At 38.1% G+C, this 20,693-nt stretch overlaps 1 protein-coding gene across 1 annotated transcript in view; it reads right to left on the bottom strand.

The window, feature by feature from the left end:
* Positions 1-845: 845 nt before the first annotated feature.
* The window catches only part of LOC127223341 (EGF-like and EMI domain-containing protein 1), a 650,856-nt gene continuing 631,008 nt past the window's right edge, over positions 846-20,693 (bottom strand). The window contains exons 18-24 of the mRNA XM_051185850.1: positions 19,685-19,813; positions 17,007-17,132; positions 11,417-11,545; positions 9,302-9,430; positions 7,406-7,534; positions 5,839-5,967; positions 846-1,270 (exon numbers count right to left, since the gene is read on the bottom strand). Of these exons, the coding sequence (XP_051041807.1) occupies positions 1,104-1,270; positions 5,839-5,967; positions 7,406-7,534; positions 9,302-9,430; positions 11,417-11,545; positions 17,007-17,132; positions 19,685-19,813 (938 nt within the window). The 3' untranslated portion in view covers positions 846-1,103. The remainder of the gene's footprint in view (positions 1,271-5,838; positions 5,968-7,405; positions 7,535-9,301; positions 9,431-11,416; positions 11,546-17,006; positions 17,133-19,684; positions 19,814-20,693) is intronic.

The following is a 20,693-nucleotide window of genomic DNA, read 5'->3' as shown; positions in this document are numbered from 1 at the left end:
TTAGTATGGAAAAGGCCCTGGCTTTTCCCCCCAGCACTACCAGAAAAACAATAGTACCGAAGTCAGGGTTGCATGCAAACTGATGACTGCACTGGATTTACAATATCTAGTATTTTTCAAAAATCTTTCTAGCAATTTTATCCAAAATCTGTTTTGATTTTTAAAAGCCACTCTAGAAATTTGACACAAATGAAATCCAGTCATATAATTTCAATAGTCTCTGTTTTTATTCTGACAATTCTTGGTCAAAGTTAACAGCATTTTCAGTCAACAAAGTTATTTACTAATGTGAATTAACTAGGATTCTGAAAGTAGAAATGCATATATAAACTCCTTGAGAGCCGAAACAAGACAGTCCATCTTCCACTCACAAACATCTAGGAGCTGTTGGAAATGTTGACTAATTTCGATTTTATGGCTATTTCAATCCGTTCCTGAATTACAGGAAATGGAGCATCTCCAGGGTCAGCCGGACCTTGGCCTCTATCAGCTCTGTCTTCGTTTTCCTGTGTTCTGGCTGGAAACGGAAAACATCACTAGATATTTTCATGACTCACTGTTAACCTGCATGCCATGTTTTTAGTCTGATACCCCCACCACTGCTAAAGTCGTAATGATTGCCTACATTAAAAGCCATGTCCAAAATGCACTGTATTTGAAGTCTGCTGCCGAGTTACTGGGAAGTGGGTTCTGAGAGTAAATGGATGAAATTCTAGCCATTTCTAAAGAGGATCCAGCTACTTAAGGGCACTGAGGTTTTCAGTGAATAGGTGTGAATATTTCAGTACAGCCCAACCTGCACTGAGAAGCAGTTATCCCTTCCAAATTCAAATACTTCCCGCACATATTTTCTTAAAAGCGTCTTTTATTAGTTCAGATGTTATTGTGGTTCTGATCCTGAACAAACACTCTTTTTTTGGAGTGTGTTCTTCAGGGAAAGGAAGTTCACAAGGTTGGGCTGAAGAACGAGAATCGGGCATGGGTGTGGTAAACTTGAGGCGTCTCTTTTTCACTTTGTGATGTTCCAGATTGGGAAGGAGATCAGTGACTGTATTCCCGGCCAGGGTTAAGATGATAAGCTGAGAGGAGTTGCAAAAGAGGCTCTATTCGCCTTCCGAAGGCTGAAGAGGAGCCAAGGCATTCTCCTCACAGGTTGGGCCCATCCTCCTCCTGGGACAAACACAGCTGCCATTTACAGGGTTGCAGTGAGCTTCCTGGGAGCATTCACATAGCAGCTGGCAGTCGGGTCCATAGTGGCCTGTCTTACATTCTGTGGGAGAAGAATGAAAAGCCGAAACAACTCAAATATGCTTTCAAATACACTATTACTTCTTGGAACTGAATGAGATAATGAGAATCTAAATTCTGTTTTCTTCTGTAGTATGTTTCCCCCATGCTGTGATGTCATAAAACTAAGAAAATTCCCCAGTGGAAAACAGGAGGGGTTTGAGGAGGAAGTTACTGAAAACATTTGGAAGAGGGAAAGTGAGGATAGCAACTTCTATTCGAAAGAGCTTTCTCGGAAACTGATTACTCCATAACATTTGCAGCCCTGGCACTGAGCGGGACACAGAAATGGATTAGCTGCCTGGGGTCAGGAAAAGTCAGCGCTCACTCCGAATGTACAATGCGGGAGGTTTGTCTTTAGGTTAAAAACATGATTTTGTGTGCATGTGTCGTTGAACGTGAAATGGCTTTATATTCGACTCTTGTCTCTTAAGATCTGTCAAAGGGGCTGTAGATCCCCAGTGTGTCTGGGGTTGTGTATGTGCTAAAAGGGCTCAAAGATTCTCTAAGTTGAATTGTTCTGTGGCACACAGAGTATGGCGGGTAAGGAGGTGGGAGGGGTGTGGATTGGGTGTTACTAGAGCTGTAGAAAGAGATTCCTTAAAGGGGGCCAGCCAGTTTGTGGAGACCTGGTGTGTTGTCCAGGAGAGAATTAGCAGAGAATGAGCACATTAATTTTCTGCAGGAGAAAGTGTTGGAAAGCCCATGGAAGGAAGTGGATTTATATTCCATAGAACAGACAAGTATTCAAGGGCCAGAGAACCTCATTTTGTTACTGTAACAGCTCCCACCCCGCCCTGCCCCAGTCTGCAGAGTAAAAAGTGGGAATTTGAAAAAAGAGCAAGGGTGATATATGGGAAAGATTGGAGAGAGGAAGGAGAAGGGGGAAATGATGCAATTACATTATAATCTCAAAATACAAAAGAAATACTTTTAAGTGGGTTGCTAACACATTACTTCATTTTGCTTTCAGCAAATGTCTACAAGGTGGGTAAGACAGTGAGGGAACTCTTCCACTCTGGAAAGAAATGAATGGGTTTGGTGTGGTTCAGGGTAACTTCTGACTGTCATACTCTTCCAAAGTGTGACAGAGCTGAGTTTCTGAGTGCTTCTGAGGGTTACCTTTCTTTTGCATAACTATGTGAAAGGAATCTTAAATAAGATATTGAAGACTGGAGAGAGGGAAAAAAAAAAACAAAACAAAACTTGGAAATACCAATAATACCAATATTCCCTCTCGGAATGAAGATTGTCTTGCTCAATAGGAATTTAAATATGAAGTAGGAATATAAACTAAAACTTCAATTAACTATTTTCATGGTGACTCAGCATTAAGCCAAAGAGCCAAGTGTCTGTTCAGGAAGACCCTGGGCCAGCAATGTGAATGCTGCTCACAAATGCATTTGGGGCCAGCAAGATGGGTCAAGTCTCAAAAGTTTCTGTTCCCAAGTCTGATTACCTTATTTTTAACCCAGAACTTGTCCTTTGACATCATTATGTCCACCCACCATATCACCACACATGCTCATGCATGCATACACAAATAATAAATAAATGCAACAGAAATAGATAAATCTTGTTTCTAAACTTTGGGGTCTGTGGAAAGTTAAAGAAAAAAATACATCATTTTAACTGAGCCCAACACAAGAGCTCTGCCCAGAGTCTTGCAAAGATTATGTAGTTTGGTGGTAAGACCACATTTTTTAATTTTTTTTTTTTTTTTGTTCAAAAGAGTTATTAGTCAGGATCTCTCCTGAGCAGTGGAGAATCTGATTTTAATTTATAAAAATACCACATTTTCATGTTAATAACCATGTGTATTTAAGACATCTGTTTGAATGTCTGCAAATGTTAATTTACCAAGGGGAGGGGTGAATGAGCCAATAAAAAGTTGCTACATTCTTTTATGAATTAATATTATGGCTGTTTAATAGGCCTTTTACCAGAGTTAAGTTAAAATGAGGCCTTTTATCTTTATGGAGCCTCGATAGTCACAGCTGCTCACAGTTAATATTGCAGATGAACTGTAACTAATTGAAAATAAAAATGCAAATAAAAGACCTTGTAGTACATCTACATAGGCCTGGTACCTCGATAGTCCCTGACAAGAGGGACTCTCAAGGTTCCATGGGAAACAGATACAGTACCACATCTGAACCCTGCTGCTTTGTGATTTCCTCACACATAGCAAGAGACTCTGTAACACAGCACTTGGGGCACACAAAGCAGTATGCATCCTTACCTTGAATCCTTAAGTTTTCATGTTTAGCACCTAGCTTTATTTTGTATTTCTCTCTTTTTTTCTTTTTTTTTTTTTTTTGTTTTGTTTTTTTGAGACAGGGATTTTCTGTATTGCTTTGGAGCCTATCCTGAAACTCACTCTGTAGACCAGGCTTGCTTGGAACTCAAGAGATCTGCCTGCCTCTGCCTCCAGAGTGCTGGGATTAAAGGCATGTGCCACCAAGGCCTGGCTTATTTTGCATTTCTAATTTTTAAATTACATTTTTAATTATTCTCTCCCCTCTGCCACACCTGTGTGTGTGTATGTGTGTGTATAGGGGATGGGACAGGAGACAAATGGCTTGAGGTCAGAGAACGACTTAGAGGAGTCAGTTCTCACCTTCCACTATGTAGGACTAGGAATCACACCCAAGCTGTCAGGATTAACAGCAAGTGTCCTTACCCATTAATCCATCTTGCTCGCCCTGGCCCTGACATTACTATCATCTGTTGAGTTCAGTACTCATGTGTCCCCACAGGATATGTGAAGGTCATTCCACTTGTGTTTGAAGCAGGATGTCTCTTCTTTGTGCCGTGTTAGACTTGTTCTCCTGTCTCTGCCTCCCATTTCCCAAAAGAGTGTTGGAACTAGAGATGCACACTTGGTATCTATATATTTACTTGCACCCAGGAATAGGTTGTAAACTGTCAGGCTGGTGGTACAAATGCTTTTACCCACTGAGCCATCTTCTGAACCCTAAGAGTTAGTTAAACCATTGCAAGTGTTATCTGGTAGAACCTTTTGCAATGGTGGCCAGTTTCTTGTTATACTATCCAATATGGAAGCCAGTAATTATCTGAGGATGCCAAATGTATCCCGTGAGTTGGAACAGGTGAATTTTAAGTTACATAAGCAATGCCATGAAGTTCATGACTCTTGTGTCTCACATGCAGATGGACAAGCAACATCAGTTCCTCAAAGCTTTTCATCATTAGAGGTGCAATATAAATACACCACAAAAAGGAGGTGCTGGTATGGAACTCTAAACACTCTGTCTCTAAACACAGACTCTCTACTCAAACTCTAAAATACGAGAAGGGTGATAGCAGTAAGGGAATTTATGCATAGCACATAATGGGCACTCAATGAACACTAGTAGTTTTCCTAAATATTCAGGTTGGACCACAAATGCTATTTTTGTGTCTTTTTAAATGACCATTTGTATGGATGACATACACATCACAGATATTTGTTCTGACAGAATATTTTCAGATATGACAGGTTGCAGCAACTTCAGTTCACTGTGTCTCCAAAGAAGCAATTTTTTCAACAAATGTTTATTACTTTATCTATTATATGCCAGAATCTATTCTAAATATATATGTGTATATACTTGTACATGTGCATACACATATATGTGTATTCTATTGTCTACTGACTTAGGTCCTCAGTATCCTACTTTATCAATCAAAATTACGAACATAGATAACTTCTTATGTGTAATGTATTAAAAGAAGGCACCACTTTTAGAATGCTGCCTTGCATCCCCAGAAAGCTGCTGCTATTGATATTGCTGAGAAGAGAGCAGGGATGTGAGGTGATGCTGGGTAAACAGAAATCTTTTGTAGCCTAGAAGGCTAGTATGACTCTCTTGCTATTACAGAGGCCACAAAGCTCATAGCTGCCTAATGTAGGAATGGATCCTAACAATATGTAACTGTAGTGGCATCTTGCCTTGCCAGGGAACAGAACTCCAACTACATGTAGCCTCAAACCTAATCTTTTGAAGATAAGCAAAGTAAATTCTGAGACTAAACATTCTATGTGGGGTCTTATCTGAGGTGACTCAGAGTCCTGGGTCTGAGGTGAATTATATAAAACGTTTTGATCTACTGCACATTCATCAAGTCACACTGTGGGAGATTTGTCACCAATTGACCCAATCCACTCTCCCCTCTTCTTTGGACAATTGCTAAATTATCTCAACTTTACATTCTAGGTCTTTCTTTCTGTGTGTGGAAACAAAGTATAAATATCAGTTATTGGAGACAATCTGGGTTCTTGGGTCTAGAGAATACCACCTACATGATGCTGGTCTGTATTCTAGTGGTTTTTGGAGTTACTGTCTGCTCATTTTGTCTCTTTGAGGAATTCTGTTAACAAAGGTATTTGTATGGTATGCTTATGATGTATCTAATACAGACTGTGATTCCTCAAACTGAAGACAGTTGAAAACATTGCTGGACAGTGTCCTTTTATACACTGTCATTTCCAGTATTGAGGTGTCTGTGGAACCCTGTGTCACTCAGGATTTTGCTTTTTGGTCATACCTGTTTCACATCTTGTTCCTGCCCTCCCTGGTGGGCAGAGGCATTTTCCTGTGATTGGGTGGCAAGAACTTTCTCCTTCACAATCACAAAGTTGATGACAATTTTCCCCAAACATTCCAAGTGGGCATTCTACACAGGATAGAGACACAGGATAGAAACATTAACCTTCAATTTATGACAGATGCAAAATTTCTTTGGATACCCTCCTAAGTAGAAAATAGAGCTATCTTAACAATTCCAGACTATTCTGTCTTATCTTCCGCTTTGCTAAAGATCAACATTTTTGTGGCTTAACATCTGAGGGAATATGCAAATTCATATTAAACAGATATTTTTTTTATATTATAATATAAATATATATATATATATATATATTAGAGACAGTTTCTCTATAGCTTTGGAGCCTGTCCTGGAACCTGCTCTGTAGACTCGGCTGGCCTGGAACTCACAGAGATACACTTGTGTCTCTGCCTCCCGTATTGGGATTAAAGGCATGAAACACTACAGCCCAGCTTAAAAGGATATTCTTAAGATCCAGCTACAGATGACAAAGGTGACCAAGGGGACTTTTCTGTTCAGAAGGAGAGGACATTTTGGGAATTCTCAGGAGTAAGATCTACTGTCTGACTGATTTGACAATCAGTTCTCTAAACTTATTTTATTTAACACTAATGTTCTAGAAAGTAAGCAAGCTTTTCTGAAAAATCTTAAGAAGTCAGATCATGTATACAACTCTTATTATTTCTTTAATGTATAATTTATTGTTCAGCTCTCTAGAATAGTGTATGCCTCATCCCTTCCACTGTATTTCTACCATATAACACAGAAATATAATAAATACCTTACTGAACTACTAAGTAATAAATGAATAAAAAATGAAAAAAATATGTAAAGCTGTGGTAATGTTTTAAAATATAGATGAACTATTTGAAACGTTCATAGGCAGGAATTTTGATTCACCATATAAAATTAAATCATCATGGTCATCTTTGTCATTAACATTATCATCTTTAACATCATCATCATCATCACCATCATTGTTACAACTCTATACAGAAGTCTATATCTGATGTGATGCTCTCAGGTCTCTGGAATCATTCTTAGTTGACCCAATCTTTTAAGACTTTGTGATATTTCATTTCAAGCTGCTTAGCCCTTATTCTAATTTTCATATTTTATACACATTCATAGCTGTGGTTATTCTTGTGATAAATGCCCAATTCTTGTCTTTAAATATTTACACAACTCCTCTGATATGTCTTAGCACCACAAAGCCAGATCACATTCTTGTGCTAGGCATTTCGTGAAATATTTAATCTTACTCATAGGTTTAATCCATGCCTATACAGACTTACAGCTTTCATTTTGAGATATTACATAAAAGAACAATATTTTAACCAATTAGAATGGAGAGGAATCTGATTATCCTGATCCCTGGAAATATTCTTTATAGTGTAATGTATAAATTGAAATCATAAGTGACCAGTTTTCATGTTCACAAATAGAAAAGAACTCATGCTCTCAGAGAACTCTCAAAGACATATGCTTTAAAACATCCTTGCCATACCTTGTTCACAATGGTTGCCATGGAAACCTGCTGGGCAAACACAGAGTCCACTTGTTACATTACAACTGGCTCCATTCTGGCAGTCACAGATGTGAACACAATTTAAACCATGAAATCCAGGAGGACATTCTAAAAGACAGAAATGACAAATTATTATCTTTATCTTAAAAACAAAATGAAAGGAAAGATTAAAGGATATAATCTAGTTCATGTGTTTATCAAGTCCATAAGTGACACAAAATGGAAGAATTAGATGTATAGGGAATCATACAAGAGATTAATCATAAAACAGTGGGTTGATATTATTGCCTAAAACTAGTAAAGCCCATGAGAAGATCTGAAATATCTTTATAATGTCATTTTGCTTTGATGTACTTTAGCTGACCAGTGATGGCAGTACAACCCTCCTGTTGTAGTTTAGAGATGAAATGTCCCCTATATATTTGTACTCTTGGTCTCAAGCTCATCGTACTGTTTGGGAATGTGTAGAACCGTTAGCAGGTGGAATCTACTGGAGGCCGGGAGACTTCCTAGTCTGGTTCCCTTTCTTGCTCACTCGTTGTTTCCTGAGTGTAGATAGCAATGTGATCAGCCAGCCCCCTGTTCCTTGATTGCCTAATCTCACATCCCCCCTATTGGGATAAACAACATTCCTATGGAACTATGAGCCACAATTACTTTATCCTCTCAATTACTTTATCACACAAACAGAAAAGAAATTAAGGCATCTAAAACCTAGCCCTAAAATAGCAATCTTTGATAGACTTCTGATTCAGGATAAATCTAGTGATCCTAACATTGATTAGATTCCTTAAACAAATAGAACATTGTGTGTGGAAAGTTATTTATATAGCCTTTGTATTTGCAATCCTGGGAGAGAAGTCCCATGGCCTAAACATAAAGAAACAGGAAAGTATCAGTAAATAATCTTATGTTTCTAAGTTGCTCGTTTTGGAAAGTTAGATGCATCTTTTATGTCTTCATCTTTAGTCACTATTACAGTGGATTGTTATCCCAATGTGTTCCAATGTGTGCATTTCCATTCTCATCCTAGTCCAGCTACGTTTCACATCCTAGCCTGTGGTTTGAATGTGGATTCTGAATACTTGCTTCCCAGCTGGTGGTGCTATTCAGGGGCATAATGGGACCTGTAGGAGTTGAAGCCTTGCTAGAAGAAGTGCATCACAGCGACAGGACTTGACAATCTGAAGCAACAGGAAAGTGACTGAGACACTGGGTTTTCATTCTACCATCCTACCCATATGTCATTGCTGTCTCCTTTGCCATTCACCCCCATGCTCCATGCTTAAACATGATTTCTTATTTAGTGTTCACGCCAGCCTTATTAACCCACTATGCAGATGATAAAGCCGGCAGAGGTAGCCTATCTAGGATAGGTCTGTACTCGAGATACTGTCTATTCATTGTCTAAGTTTCTTATTTTCCAATCTTTGCTGAAAACAATGAGCACAAATATGACAACAATATTAGAAGTTATTCAGAAAGACAAGGTGAAGGCAGTCATGACTAACATGGAATATAAGCAGCAATTTTATCTATTATTGCCCAAAGGCAGCTGGGCAAAGAGCATCCTAGACAGTCTCACACTTGGTTCATAGGGTGTCTGTCTGAAGAGTGTATCTCCAAGTGATGATGGGATTGTCAAGCCATTTATTGGCAGAAAAGCCTAAAGAATTTTAAAGTCAATTTTTAAATCATGTCAATTGTTAAAATCTAAACTTTAATTTGAGCTGTGAAACTTGCTTCACTTACAGTAATATACACTAGAAGTTTGTGTAATTTGATATAATATGAATATGTTCTCTCTATGACTTAAAGTCATTTTGAAGCTTAGAACCACCCCATACAGGACACACAGTAGCTTCTGCTGTTTACCATGTTCACAGCCTTGTCCATAGTACCCATCGGGGCACTCACAGCCTCCAGAAAGCCTGTTGCAAATACCACCATTCTGACATGAGCAATTGAATTTGCAGTCTGGGCCATAATTACCAGGAGAGCATGCTGAGGAAGAAAACACCAAAAACAAGTAAAAATGAAAAGTTTAAAGGAAGAAAAAAGTGTTATTAATGAAGAAAATCATATAGATAAATTACTAACTAACCCAATTCATAGGCTGGATATGTGGTAAGCAGTAGTTTTCAATCTCTAGGTCTCCACCCCCCATCTCAGATATTCCGCATATCAGATATATACATTACAATTCCTAACAGCAAAATTACAGTTATGAAGTAGCAGCAAAATAATTTTATGGTTGAGATCACCGTAACACAAGGAATTGTATTAAAAGGTCACAACATTAGGAAGATTGGATCACTGCAGTAGATGGTGTGCCTATCATATATATGAGGCTAAGTTCCAACCTAACAACCTGGAAATTAACAAAGTACAAACACCCAACTTTGTTTAAAAGGTGAAGAAAGGGGAAAGAAAGGTTGCTCAGTGGTTAACAACACTGGCTTATCTTGCAGAGGACTTAGGTGCAGATGCCAGCACCCACACAGCAGCTCATAACCATCTGTAACTCCTGGTAAAGGAGATTCAATTCCTTCTTCTACCCTTCAGTAAATAGATATACATGCAGGCAAAAAACTCCTACACACAGAGACACTAGCTTTTATCAAAAGATGAAGAAAATGACAATCCAATTTGCAAATATGAAAATTGTGATATAAATAAAATTCCAAAATGAAATGGGAAATGCTATAGAGAATAACTTACCCAAAACACCCTAATTTGAGCCAGAAAACCTAGATAAGACAATTGTAGTAAGTTCTTACATATGAATAAGTGTAAAAGAAAAAAAAAGTGCTATTCAGATTCACAGGGGATTCTACAGATGTTCACTAGGCAGGGCACCATCTAGACTTAGAGTATTCAAAAACATTTAAAGAGAAAGAACATTTCTAAATATTTTTTTGAGTGCATGGAACAATTTTAAAAACTGGAAAAAAACAGTTCCATTTTCTTCTTGGATATCAATGCCAAAATCATAGAATCCAATGTCACTTTATGAAATAGTTAATCATGGTCTCACAGTATTTATTCATGGTATATAAGGCCACTTGGTATTGGAAAATCATTAATATTACATCACATATGCAATCAGACTAAAGAGAAAAGTCATATAATAAATTGTATAATTGAGGAAAAGGCCTTTTAATATATTCATTAAAATATAGTAGGTTATTTATGGATTAGAAAATTAATTACTTGCTCTTTAACTTGAATATCTTAATGTGAATGCTAAAGCCAGAATTTTTATTGATAAGGAGTAAAATATGAACAAAAGATGGATTGTTTGTTCTTGAATACAGTGAGTTAACTTAAGAATATGATTCTTCCTGGGGAAACACAGTACAATGAAGCAACAAAAATATGTTTTCCCTAGATAAATGATTATACAATTCATTTGGAAGAGCAAATAAATAAGAATAACAATAAAACCCATAGAATATGTAACAGTAATGGGGATAGCCATTTTATGTTTCATGTTTTGCTATGAAGCCAAGGCAATACCAAGGCTGGTACTTGGGTACCAGCTTCCCTTCAGTCACCAAAGTGCTGAGACCAAAGACATAAACTACAAGTCCCAGTACACCCATTCACTCCTCTCCCAAAGACCAACATATTCTAACCATTTGTCAAGTCTTCTGTGAATGTGATTTTCTTTAGGTCCCTGCTTAGATCCTCTAGGCTCAGCCACTTTGATGTCCACAATGATGTTGGGCTTTAGGGTAAAAAGTGCAAATTGAGATATCAGGGGAATTTGTTCCCATCAATACTATTTCAATTTCTTAAGATGTTTCAGAGTTTTCCTGCGATAGTCTAGAAAGTAGATAATGACGAATGATCAATATTTGCATAATTTTGTTGGAAATATAATCATAAGTGTAAACAGGTTACTGGAAAATAGTGTCTTCATAGACACCTCATAATAGTGAGCCCTGAAGTGGACTTTGTGAGGGTAAGAAGGGACCATCAGCTTGCCTTTCTCACAGTAATCCCCAGTCCACCCAAGGCCACAGGTGCAGCTTCCATCCACAGGATTGCAGAGTCCACCATTTTTACACATACAATTGAGCTCACAATTGGTGCCATATCTTGTCTGTGGACAACCTAGAGAAAAACATTTGAAAATATTACATTAAATGAATATGTCATGAGTCAGCATCTTTTTATCATTTGAGTAAGTTTCCACATGAAGACAGTAGAAACATTAGAAAATCTTCAGTTGAAAACAACCACATGGGTGTGTCTTCTAGGTCACATGTACAGCACTGCCATGGGCTCACTCAGGTCACAGTCACTCCATGAACATTTAGTGGGCTGGTTCTGTGTGCCCAGTAAACTGGCACATAGAGCTTGCCTATGGAACAGTCAGCAGTAATTTGGGTCAAGAAGTAGGAGGCTTAATACTGACTATCAACTTCAGATGGAACTGTAAGCAGGCAGGAGACAAGCTGTAGGCACACCTGAGAGATGGTTTAGGGTAGGTTAGACAGTGAAGGAATGTAGTGATCAGCTTAGCTGATTTTAGGGTGCCATCATCTTTTTGTTTGGAAATTGCATTGCACTGAAAGCAAGCAAGCTGAGCAGTGACACTCCACTCTCTGCTCTTGATTGCAGAGCACTGTGACCAGCTCCATGAATCTCCCACAATTGTTGCTTTTTCCTCCAGGTAGGACTGTCCCCTACAACGGTGGTCCAGGCAAGCTCTTCTCCTTTAAGTTGTTTTTGTCAGAATATTTCATCACAGTAATAGAAGAAGTAACCAATATGGTTTATATACCATCTCAAAATCAATAGGAAAGAGGAGCAGTTATTTCTACAATGCTTTGGTGCTTCACTGTTGAGCTGAGGAGGGTGGTAACTAAACATACTGCCAACAGCAGTTAAGAAACCAGTGAGTGAAGAGAAGAGGGACTAAGGGCCTTTCCCTTCATGCCAGGGGAATGTCATGGGGTGATAGCAAGTACCATCAATATGAGTTTAGAGCTCCTGTAAGATGAGGATAATTCTAATAATTAGTTGGTTTTGCCATTAAAAAAAAATGACCCCATGCTTCTATCTAATACAACTTTTTAAGGAAAACTCAATATCCATATATTACATAAAATTCTTCAATCTTTGAGAGTTGGCAACTAATTAAAATCATTTTATAACAGCATGGAAGGCATATTCTGAAGCCAATTCAAACACATTTGTGGCTAGATTTGGCCAAAGGCCTACCATTTATAACCTCTAGTTCATGGAGTTTTTACATAATGATATTTCACACATGGATTATCTCATTTAATGCTCCCAAACACCCCTGTGATGTGGGTAACAGTGTTCTTAATTTTCTCTTGGAAAAACTGAGGCTTGGAGACTAAAGCCTGGTGCAGACTCAGATAACCAATAAGGCCAGAAGTCAAGGCTCAAATTTGAAACCTCTAACCTCTAACCAAGCCTACTTCAAATTTCAGCAGCAGGAGAGAAATTTAGGATATCTTTTTCTTGTTGTGTGTTTCTTAACTACAGCTAGCATTAAAACCTTAGAGGGATTTAAAAGGAGAAAAACAAGCAAGCACACAGAGTAAAACCCCTAACCCAATTTGCATGAGGCTTCAGCTAAGGTAAGGCAGAATGTGTGGCTAAATCCAGTGAAGACTCTTCCCTGTGTAGATCTTTTAAAGGACCAGTTTTTAGTGGTCAGAAAGAGGAATGTTTTCACTTTGTTAGGCAGATAACAGAGTGTGGTATTCATGCATGTGCTGGTTCTTGTGTACTCCCATGCATGCGTATGTGGAGGACAGAGTGCTGTACTTCAAGAGCCATCCTCATCCTGCTCCCCTTTCAATACAACATTTCTATTGATTCCCTGGGAACCTCACATCATATATCCTAAACACAATGACCTCCCAGTCCTTTCATATTCACCCCACTCCATGACCCACCCTCACAAAACTAAAAACATCCTGCCAGAAGCCATCAACTGCAGGGAGCTAAACTGCAGCATCCCACCACAAGTTTAGGCTTCCCAACTGGGCTATTACATTTATTACATTTCTTTTTCCATTTGGGAGGAGTGTGGGAGCAGAGTCACATAAGCCTTCCATGTCCTGTCCCTCTCCCTCAACTTTGTGTCTGCAGTTCAATATTTCCACAAAAGTAGTTTCCTTGTTCCTTATAGTCAGCAGGAGCATGGATTTTGGGCTTCCATGTGATTTCTGGTGACAGCACAGACCACAAACAAAGCTCCCAGCTAGAGCAGGACCATAGATCTAGGATCCAGACACGGCCCTCAGTGGCAGCACAATCTAGACATCACCATGGCCTCAGGCTGCAGCCCACACCTTGGACATGTCAATGGCCTTTGGAGGTTAACATGGGCCATGGCTATCAACACAGACCCTGTCTGAAGTAGGCCCATACCCCTCTATCTTTAGATAGGGTTTCTTTTTTGAATGAAGGTTGACGTTAGGGTGGCCTGACTGTCCAGCAAACTCCAGGGATCCTTCTGTCTTCATCTACCAAGATTGTGCATGTGTCACCATGTTTGATTATTGGACATTTGTTCAAGGGCTCAAAATGAGTCTATAATATCTATTGTCTATCTTCATCATCTATCATCTTTTTATGTACTTATTAGGTACAGTTTACAATTGCATATTTTCTGCTGCTATGATAAAACACCATGATCAGAAGTGGCCTATGAAAAGGGTTTATTTTTGTTTACAGTTTCAAAAGGTGAGTCCAGCTGAATGGAACAGAGGCACTTTAGCATTGTGCATTGTGGCAGGAGTAGGACACTGAGAGGGAAAACTGGAAATGGAGCAAGACTTTAAGTTTCCAAAGCCCACCTCCAGTGACATACTTCCTTCAACAAGGCCAGTCCTTCCAAACCACCTCCTAACAATGCCATCAACTGAAGACCAAGTATCTAAATACTGGAGCCTGTACAAGACAAATCTCATTTAAACCATCACATACATTGTGTGTAAACCACAATGTCTGGCCTTTGCAATTAAACCAGCCTTAGTTGCCTCATTTTGGCAATAGCATATAGCACCTATTCTCTTTATGTTGCTCAAAAATATTTTCCATCGTAATCAGTGTGTTTATCTACTATGTAGGGAACCTCCTGAAAGTTACTGCTTACACCTAGCTGTAAGCCTGTGTCCTATGATCAACATGACCCCTTTCTTCCTCCATTCAAGCTACAACTACCTCACCTCTGATAATCATTACATCATCTACTTGTGTGAAACCCATGATTCTAGATTCACTTATGAGTCATGTTTTTATTATATCAGTACCTTATAGAAAAGTGAGTGTGTGTCATCACTGTGAAATGGAGTCTTATAATCTGGGAGTCTTTAGAAAATGCATGTGGTCTTACATAACATGGTAATGTCTTAATTATGCTTGCTTTCCAGTGTTGATGGTAATGTAAACAAGATAATTCTGTTTTTCTTTTCTTCCAATTTTAGTTGGATAAAATTTATTCTTATATTTTCAGTTACAGCATTCAAATTTCTAGAGTTTTCAATTAAACACTTACAATATTTGGGTTGTCATAGTTAAACCATATGTGTTAATAGAGAATTGTGCCTTCAACCCTGTAAACTACAGTGAAGGAGGGCCAGTAGACTTACACTCTTTCATTTGGTTCTTTCAATTTGTGAATCATTAACATTTGATAAAACCTCTATATTGTTAGAACATCTATCTCTGTTATGTAGTCATAATGTCTGCAGTTGTTTTAAACTTGGCAAAACATAAACAATTTAATGTCATCAATTGTCCTGTTACTACAGTTTTTCATTATTCATTTTGTTGCTCAGATTTATCTTCCAATTGTCCCTTTAAAAATGTAAAGATATCGTTTTTCCACTAACGTTTTATTTAAAAAAAAATAGCTGTTGATTTACCACCATGTTATATCGGAAAAACAGTTTAACTGTGAATAAAATACTTGGATCACATTTTCTCCCCAAGATAGGAATAGACATTGATTAATCATATGCTAGCATTGAGCACTGCTGTGAGGCACAGGACTCCTCAGAGCTACACTCACAGCGGCTTCAGACCTCCTTTCGAGGACAGGGGGTTTAGTCAATCTTCTTTTATTTCCAAGGAATATATTTGAACATTTTTTTCTTTCCCCTCTTTTTACACTATTATTTCCAAGCTGATCTTTCATTCTCCTCATTTTCATCACATACTCCATGCCTTCTCTGCAGCCATCAGTCTTCCCATTCTCTGCTGTTAAGGTGCCCTGCATTTGCATGATGTGGGCTCTAAATTTCATTTTCATTGTTTTCTGAGCTCTTAAGTTTAGTATCCATTCTCTTGTGTTGTTCTGTAACTTATTCTATGAACCCTTGCATCTCTGTCTTAGCATCCCATTTTATAGGAAACACTCTTTCACAGGTCCTTTGGATGCTGGGAGAACTTTTGGCTAATAGTTTCCTGTGCTCTAAAGTAAAACCTTCATGATCTAGATTCATATGTTTTACTTTTCAGGTTCTTCTTATGGCATCAACACTAATAAACAAACAGAGTTTTAAACACTTTGTTTTCTAGTTTTTAATGTGGAGCGTTTGTTTTATTGACTAGCTTTTATGCACCAGACGTTTTCTTATGGGGTAGTGTGGCTTCAGGCTGAAAAACTGGTACTAACAATTTGGAAGGTTTCTTAATCTAGAATGAAGCTCATGTATACAAGTTGTGGGAAATGCATGTGTGTACTTATGTGAGTACATATGTATATGCATGTTTTTGTATTGTGTTTGTGTGTGTGTTTATATGGTATTTGTAACCCCATGCATACATATGTGTAGGTGTTCATATTATATATGTGTATGTGTGTTTATATGTGCATTTGTGTTCATATATACGTGTGTGTGTGACTATTTAGCCATCATCTATAGATTCCAGTATGTCCCACTCTGTACAAACCAGGGAAGATTAAGGATGATCCCACCCAGCCTGCCTTTTTACAAAGTCCTTATCAACATATAATTGTAGGTTACCCCCTCTTCGTACAGCAAGGGGAATGCCAGCTCAAATGTCACAGCTAGGAGTCATGGCCAGCACTCTCGCAATAGGTCCATGCATGGATGACTTGATGGTTCTTCTGTGCTTATAATTTTGTATGATAATAATCAATATGAAGGCTCCAGGGAAGCAATTCTATAGTTTAAGACAATGCAATATTTGCATGCATATACCCTTTTTTATCTCACAGCAGGCCTCTGTAGTTTGAGGAGGATGTCAGATTCTATCATCTTGTAATTAAACTTCTCTAACATATTTTAATAGTTTTCCAAGAGTGTCCACTATTGTTGCCTAAATTGCTCCTCCTAGCAAAGTGTATACATAAATCTTCTTAATTTCTACACCAATTTCTGTGGCCTTCCAAGAGTCTGTTGCCTCAACAGCACAATAGGCAAACATGCTACCATGTAATTAATGCTCCATTTTAAAAGAAGCATGGCGAATCATGCCACAGTCCTGACACCAGACTTGTGATCACAGTTCAACATGTTTACTGTTTGGATGATTATGGTGAATCTTTAGCATACTTTATTACCTTGCTGACACTTTGATCCCATCAGGCCAGGTGGACAATGACACCTTCCTGTCACTGGATCACATTTTCCTGAGCCACAGAAACACCGTTGGACACAATCCTGCCCATAATAATCTCCAGGGCATGCTAAACAAAAGGAGCAAACAAATTAAAGTCACACAAAGCTTATTTTTCTTATTGAAAATCTGTCACTCAAGACTTTTAGACACTTGTGAATATATGGCTCTTTTTCCTAAAATCATATTTTGCTGACTTCCCTACAGTATGATTTCCAACCTAAAAGTTTATTTTAAAAAGTAACCAAGTAGTAAGTTCTAAGCTGTTGCTTTCTTAGAGCAGTTTCATCTCCAATGTGGAATATATGCCTGTATCTAGTTTCAAAACCTGTGTCTGGTACATTCAACTTATAAATGAAAAACAAAAGCTTCCAATCTTATGTTACATACACGTACATACACATACAAACACACATATATAAACACATACATACATGTGTGTGTGAGAGAGAGAGAGAATATGAATTAGTACGTATGTGTGTATTTGTATGCATATGTGTATGAGTATGTGTACATATATATGTGTATGTGTGTGTGTGTGTGTTTGTTCTTTTTGGACATAATGTTTTTGCAAAAATATTAAATATGTTTTCCTTTCTGGAATCTTATTTTATATTCCTAACCTCAATATAAAAACCATAATACTCACATTTTCAAATATTATCAATGGATTTACTAACTTTGCACTAACTGATCTATTTTGCATTGTTCCAAAAATGTTTTGAGATGAGTGTGTGAAACAAAGATAAAAGAAACATCCATAAAAACCAACTGAGATGGCTACGTGTTAACAGTGTGAAAATAAGCATGAGAAACCCTTGGCATTGCTAGAGACAGGCTGCATACTTGGCTCTAACCTACCAATCTGTCAAGGCAAGGAAAATGGCTCCTACGAGATCACAGCTTTCTTAAGACAACGCATTCCCAGTGTTTAGGGGCCATAGACTTTGAACATGCTCTTGTGTAGGGATGTTTCTCCCATTGACTCTCTTTGAAGAACAAACATAAAGGAGCCAGCCAGAACCTTCCTCGGGAAGTGTTTATGGGATGGCTTTCACTCAAAGATCACTTGGCAGTTGAGGAAGCAGAGGCCCTATCCCGAAGGCATCTATCATCAGCTCTTTGGATTTGAGACTTTGTCCTATTAAATTTTTATACTTAGTACAATGCCATGCTGACACAGGACAATTAACAGAGAACACTGTCCTTATGTAAGTCAGAGGCAGCAGCCACTGTGGGAAACACAAGCAAAGAAATTATCTTTGGTGTACACCAGCTTAATGGCCTGAATAAGCACAAACACTCCTCTTCCAGCAAGACCTTAAATGAAGTGTGTGTGAGTGTGTGTGTGTGCATGTCTGTGTGTGTGTGCAGTGTCTGTGTGTGTGTATGTGCACATGTGTGTATATATGTATTTGTATCTGTTGTATGTGTGCATGTGTATATGCATGTATGTGTAAATGTAAATGTTTTTGATGTGTATTGTGAATGTACATTTGTGTATACGTTTCTTTATGTATGCATATGTGGATATCTGCATATGTGTCTATGTATATATGCATCTATGTATGTGTATATATTTATGTGTACACATGTACAAGCATGAATGAGAGAGTTACTGAAGGTCATCTACTTTTATAAGCATACTGATGGTGCCTCTCTGTTTTAGTTGTGAAGTTAATGATTACTGAAGATAATATGACCTTCATGAATGACTCAAAAGTGAATAACCTAAATAACCCCATCTCAGGTCCCTTGCCTAAAAAACAGATAGTTAGCCCAGCTTCTAACCTCTCTCTCTCTATTAGCCTATTCTTTTCACTGATTCATCTATCTTCTGAAAAGATCATCAGTGATCCTGAGTTCAAACACTAGAGTTTCATAATTAATCATTACCATGTGGGCCAAAGGCATCAGAGGGTATTCATTCACCTAGTTATTGGGTGAAAGTAGAAACTATCCAGTTATTTAGAAATGGCAGATCTGATGATAAATGAGATGCATTTTCTAGGTACAAACTCACAGTGTCCAAACATGTACTTTAAAGGATCTTCAACTTTCTTATACTTGATGCTAATAAGTTTTGTGATGTACAGTTAAGGTGTTTGGGCTTATGACACTCCCTATTGATGAATAGAGAAACTACTTATTGTTGAGGCATAAAATTTCTGAATATGGACAAAATTCTGAAACTTGGGGCAAGGTTGACATTATGAACACAAAAATCCTTAAGCTGACCCTGCCTAACATACTTTTCCAGTTCCAACTCGAGTCCAGTATTTATGGGTAGAAGAGTTTATGGCAGAAAGATTTCTTTTGCTAATGTTAATGACTTCAACTATCAACTCAAATTTGACATTACTAGTTCTCAACATGTGATTTAGATAAACTTGCATTTACTGTAACTATATTAAATCCCCAAGTAAAATACTGTACCACCATTCACTCTCGTACCTGCGGCCCTTAACAAGTATGCCTTAGTATTTTACACACTTTGGAGACTGGAATAGTTATCCTATCTTCCCCATAAGTACAGGGTAAAGCAGTAGGATTGCCACAAGTTCAAAGACAGCATAAACTAGACAAGTATACTGACTGAAAACCCAGGCAAGAATAACTTACTTTGACTGCAGTCTGCCCCAAAAAAGCCAGGAGGACAGGTACAGGTGCCAAGTGGACTTCCACATTGACCTCCATTCAGGCACTTACATGTTTCTTGGCAGTTTGGACCATAAGTGTCTTTTGGGCACCCTGTTCCAGGAGAGCACAATTTCATATGTTGTTGCAACTTGAAGCATTCAGGTGTTCAAACTCATGCCCATGCCTTTCTTAACTCAATAATTCAATTATTCTTCATTGGCAATTTTGGTTGCCTTCAAGCTACTGATTCAAACATATGATGACATGGTGATAGATACCCAAGAAGACAGAAAGACATACAGATTATTGGATAACAAATACAGGACAATAGCTAACATCTACACATATATGCACATATACATATATGTACATGTGTATATACAGACAGACAGATGTCATATGAGATACTGTCCCTTAATAAATCTTTAGGCTTCCTATGAGCTTCTCTGACATCACCTTCTGAAGCATTCTTACAACCTAGGCAAATTCAAATTCATCCCTTCCTTACTGATTAAATATATTTTGTCATGACCAAATAATATTGGTGTGTTTGATAAATGTAAGAATTCAAAAGGCACCAAGTGTAGAGGATACTTTTCATTTTTAGTTAGTTTTTATTTTCTATTTTTACCTCAATGCCTGCACAGGCCTGTGTTGTAGTTTGAAGAAGAAACTTTTCCCATATGTTCATATATATGAATACTTGGTTCTTAGTTGCTGCTTGGGAAGATTATGGGACCTTTAGGAAGTAGAGCCTAGCTGAAGGAAGTATATCATGGGGATGGACTATGCCGTTTTGTGGCTTGGTCTCAATTCCTATTCTCTCTGTCTCTGTCTGTCTCTGTCTCTCTCTCTGTGTGTGTGTCTCTCTCATGCATGAAATATAGTTGTTCTGCTTACTGTCAGGCTGTTCTCATGGTTCTGTTGAAGATCTTCAGAGCCATGATTGACTGTCCCCTTCTGGACGTTTGAGTTAAAATAAGACCTCTCT

The sequence above is a fragment of the Phodopus roborovskii genome, unplaced genomic scaffold (genome assembly GCF_943737965.1).
Source record: "Phodopus roborovskii unplaced genomic scaffold, PHOROB, whole genome shotgun sequence".
Classification (NCBI taxonomy): Eukaryota; Metazoa; Chordata; class Mammalia; order Rodentia; family Cricetidae; genus Phodopus; species Phodopus roborovskii.
Note: the sequence above shows the minus strand (reverse complement) of the source record. Positions and strands in the feature narration are given on the sequence as shown.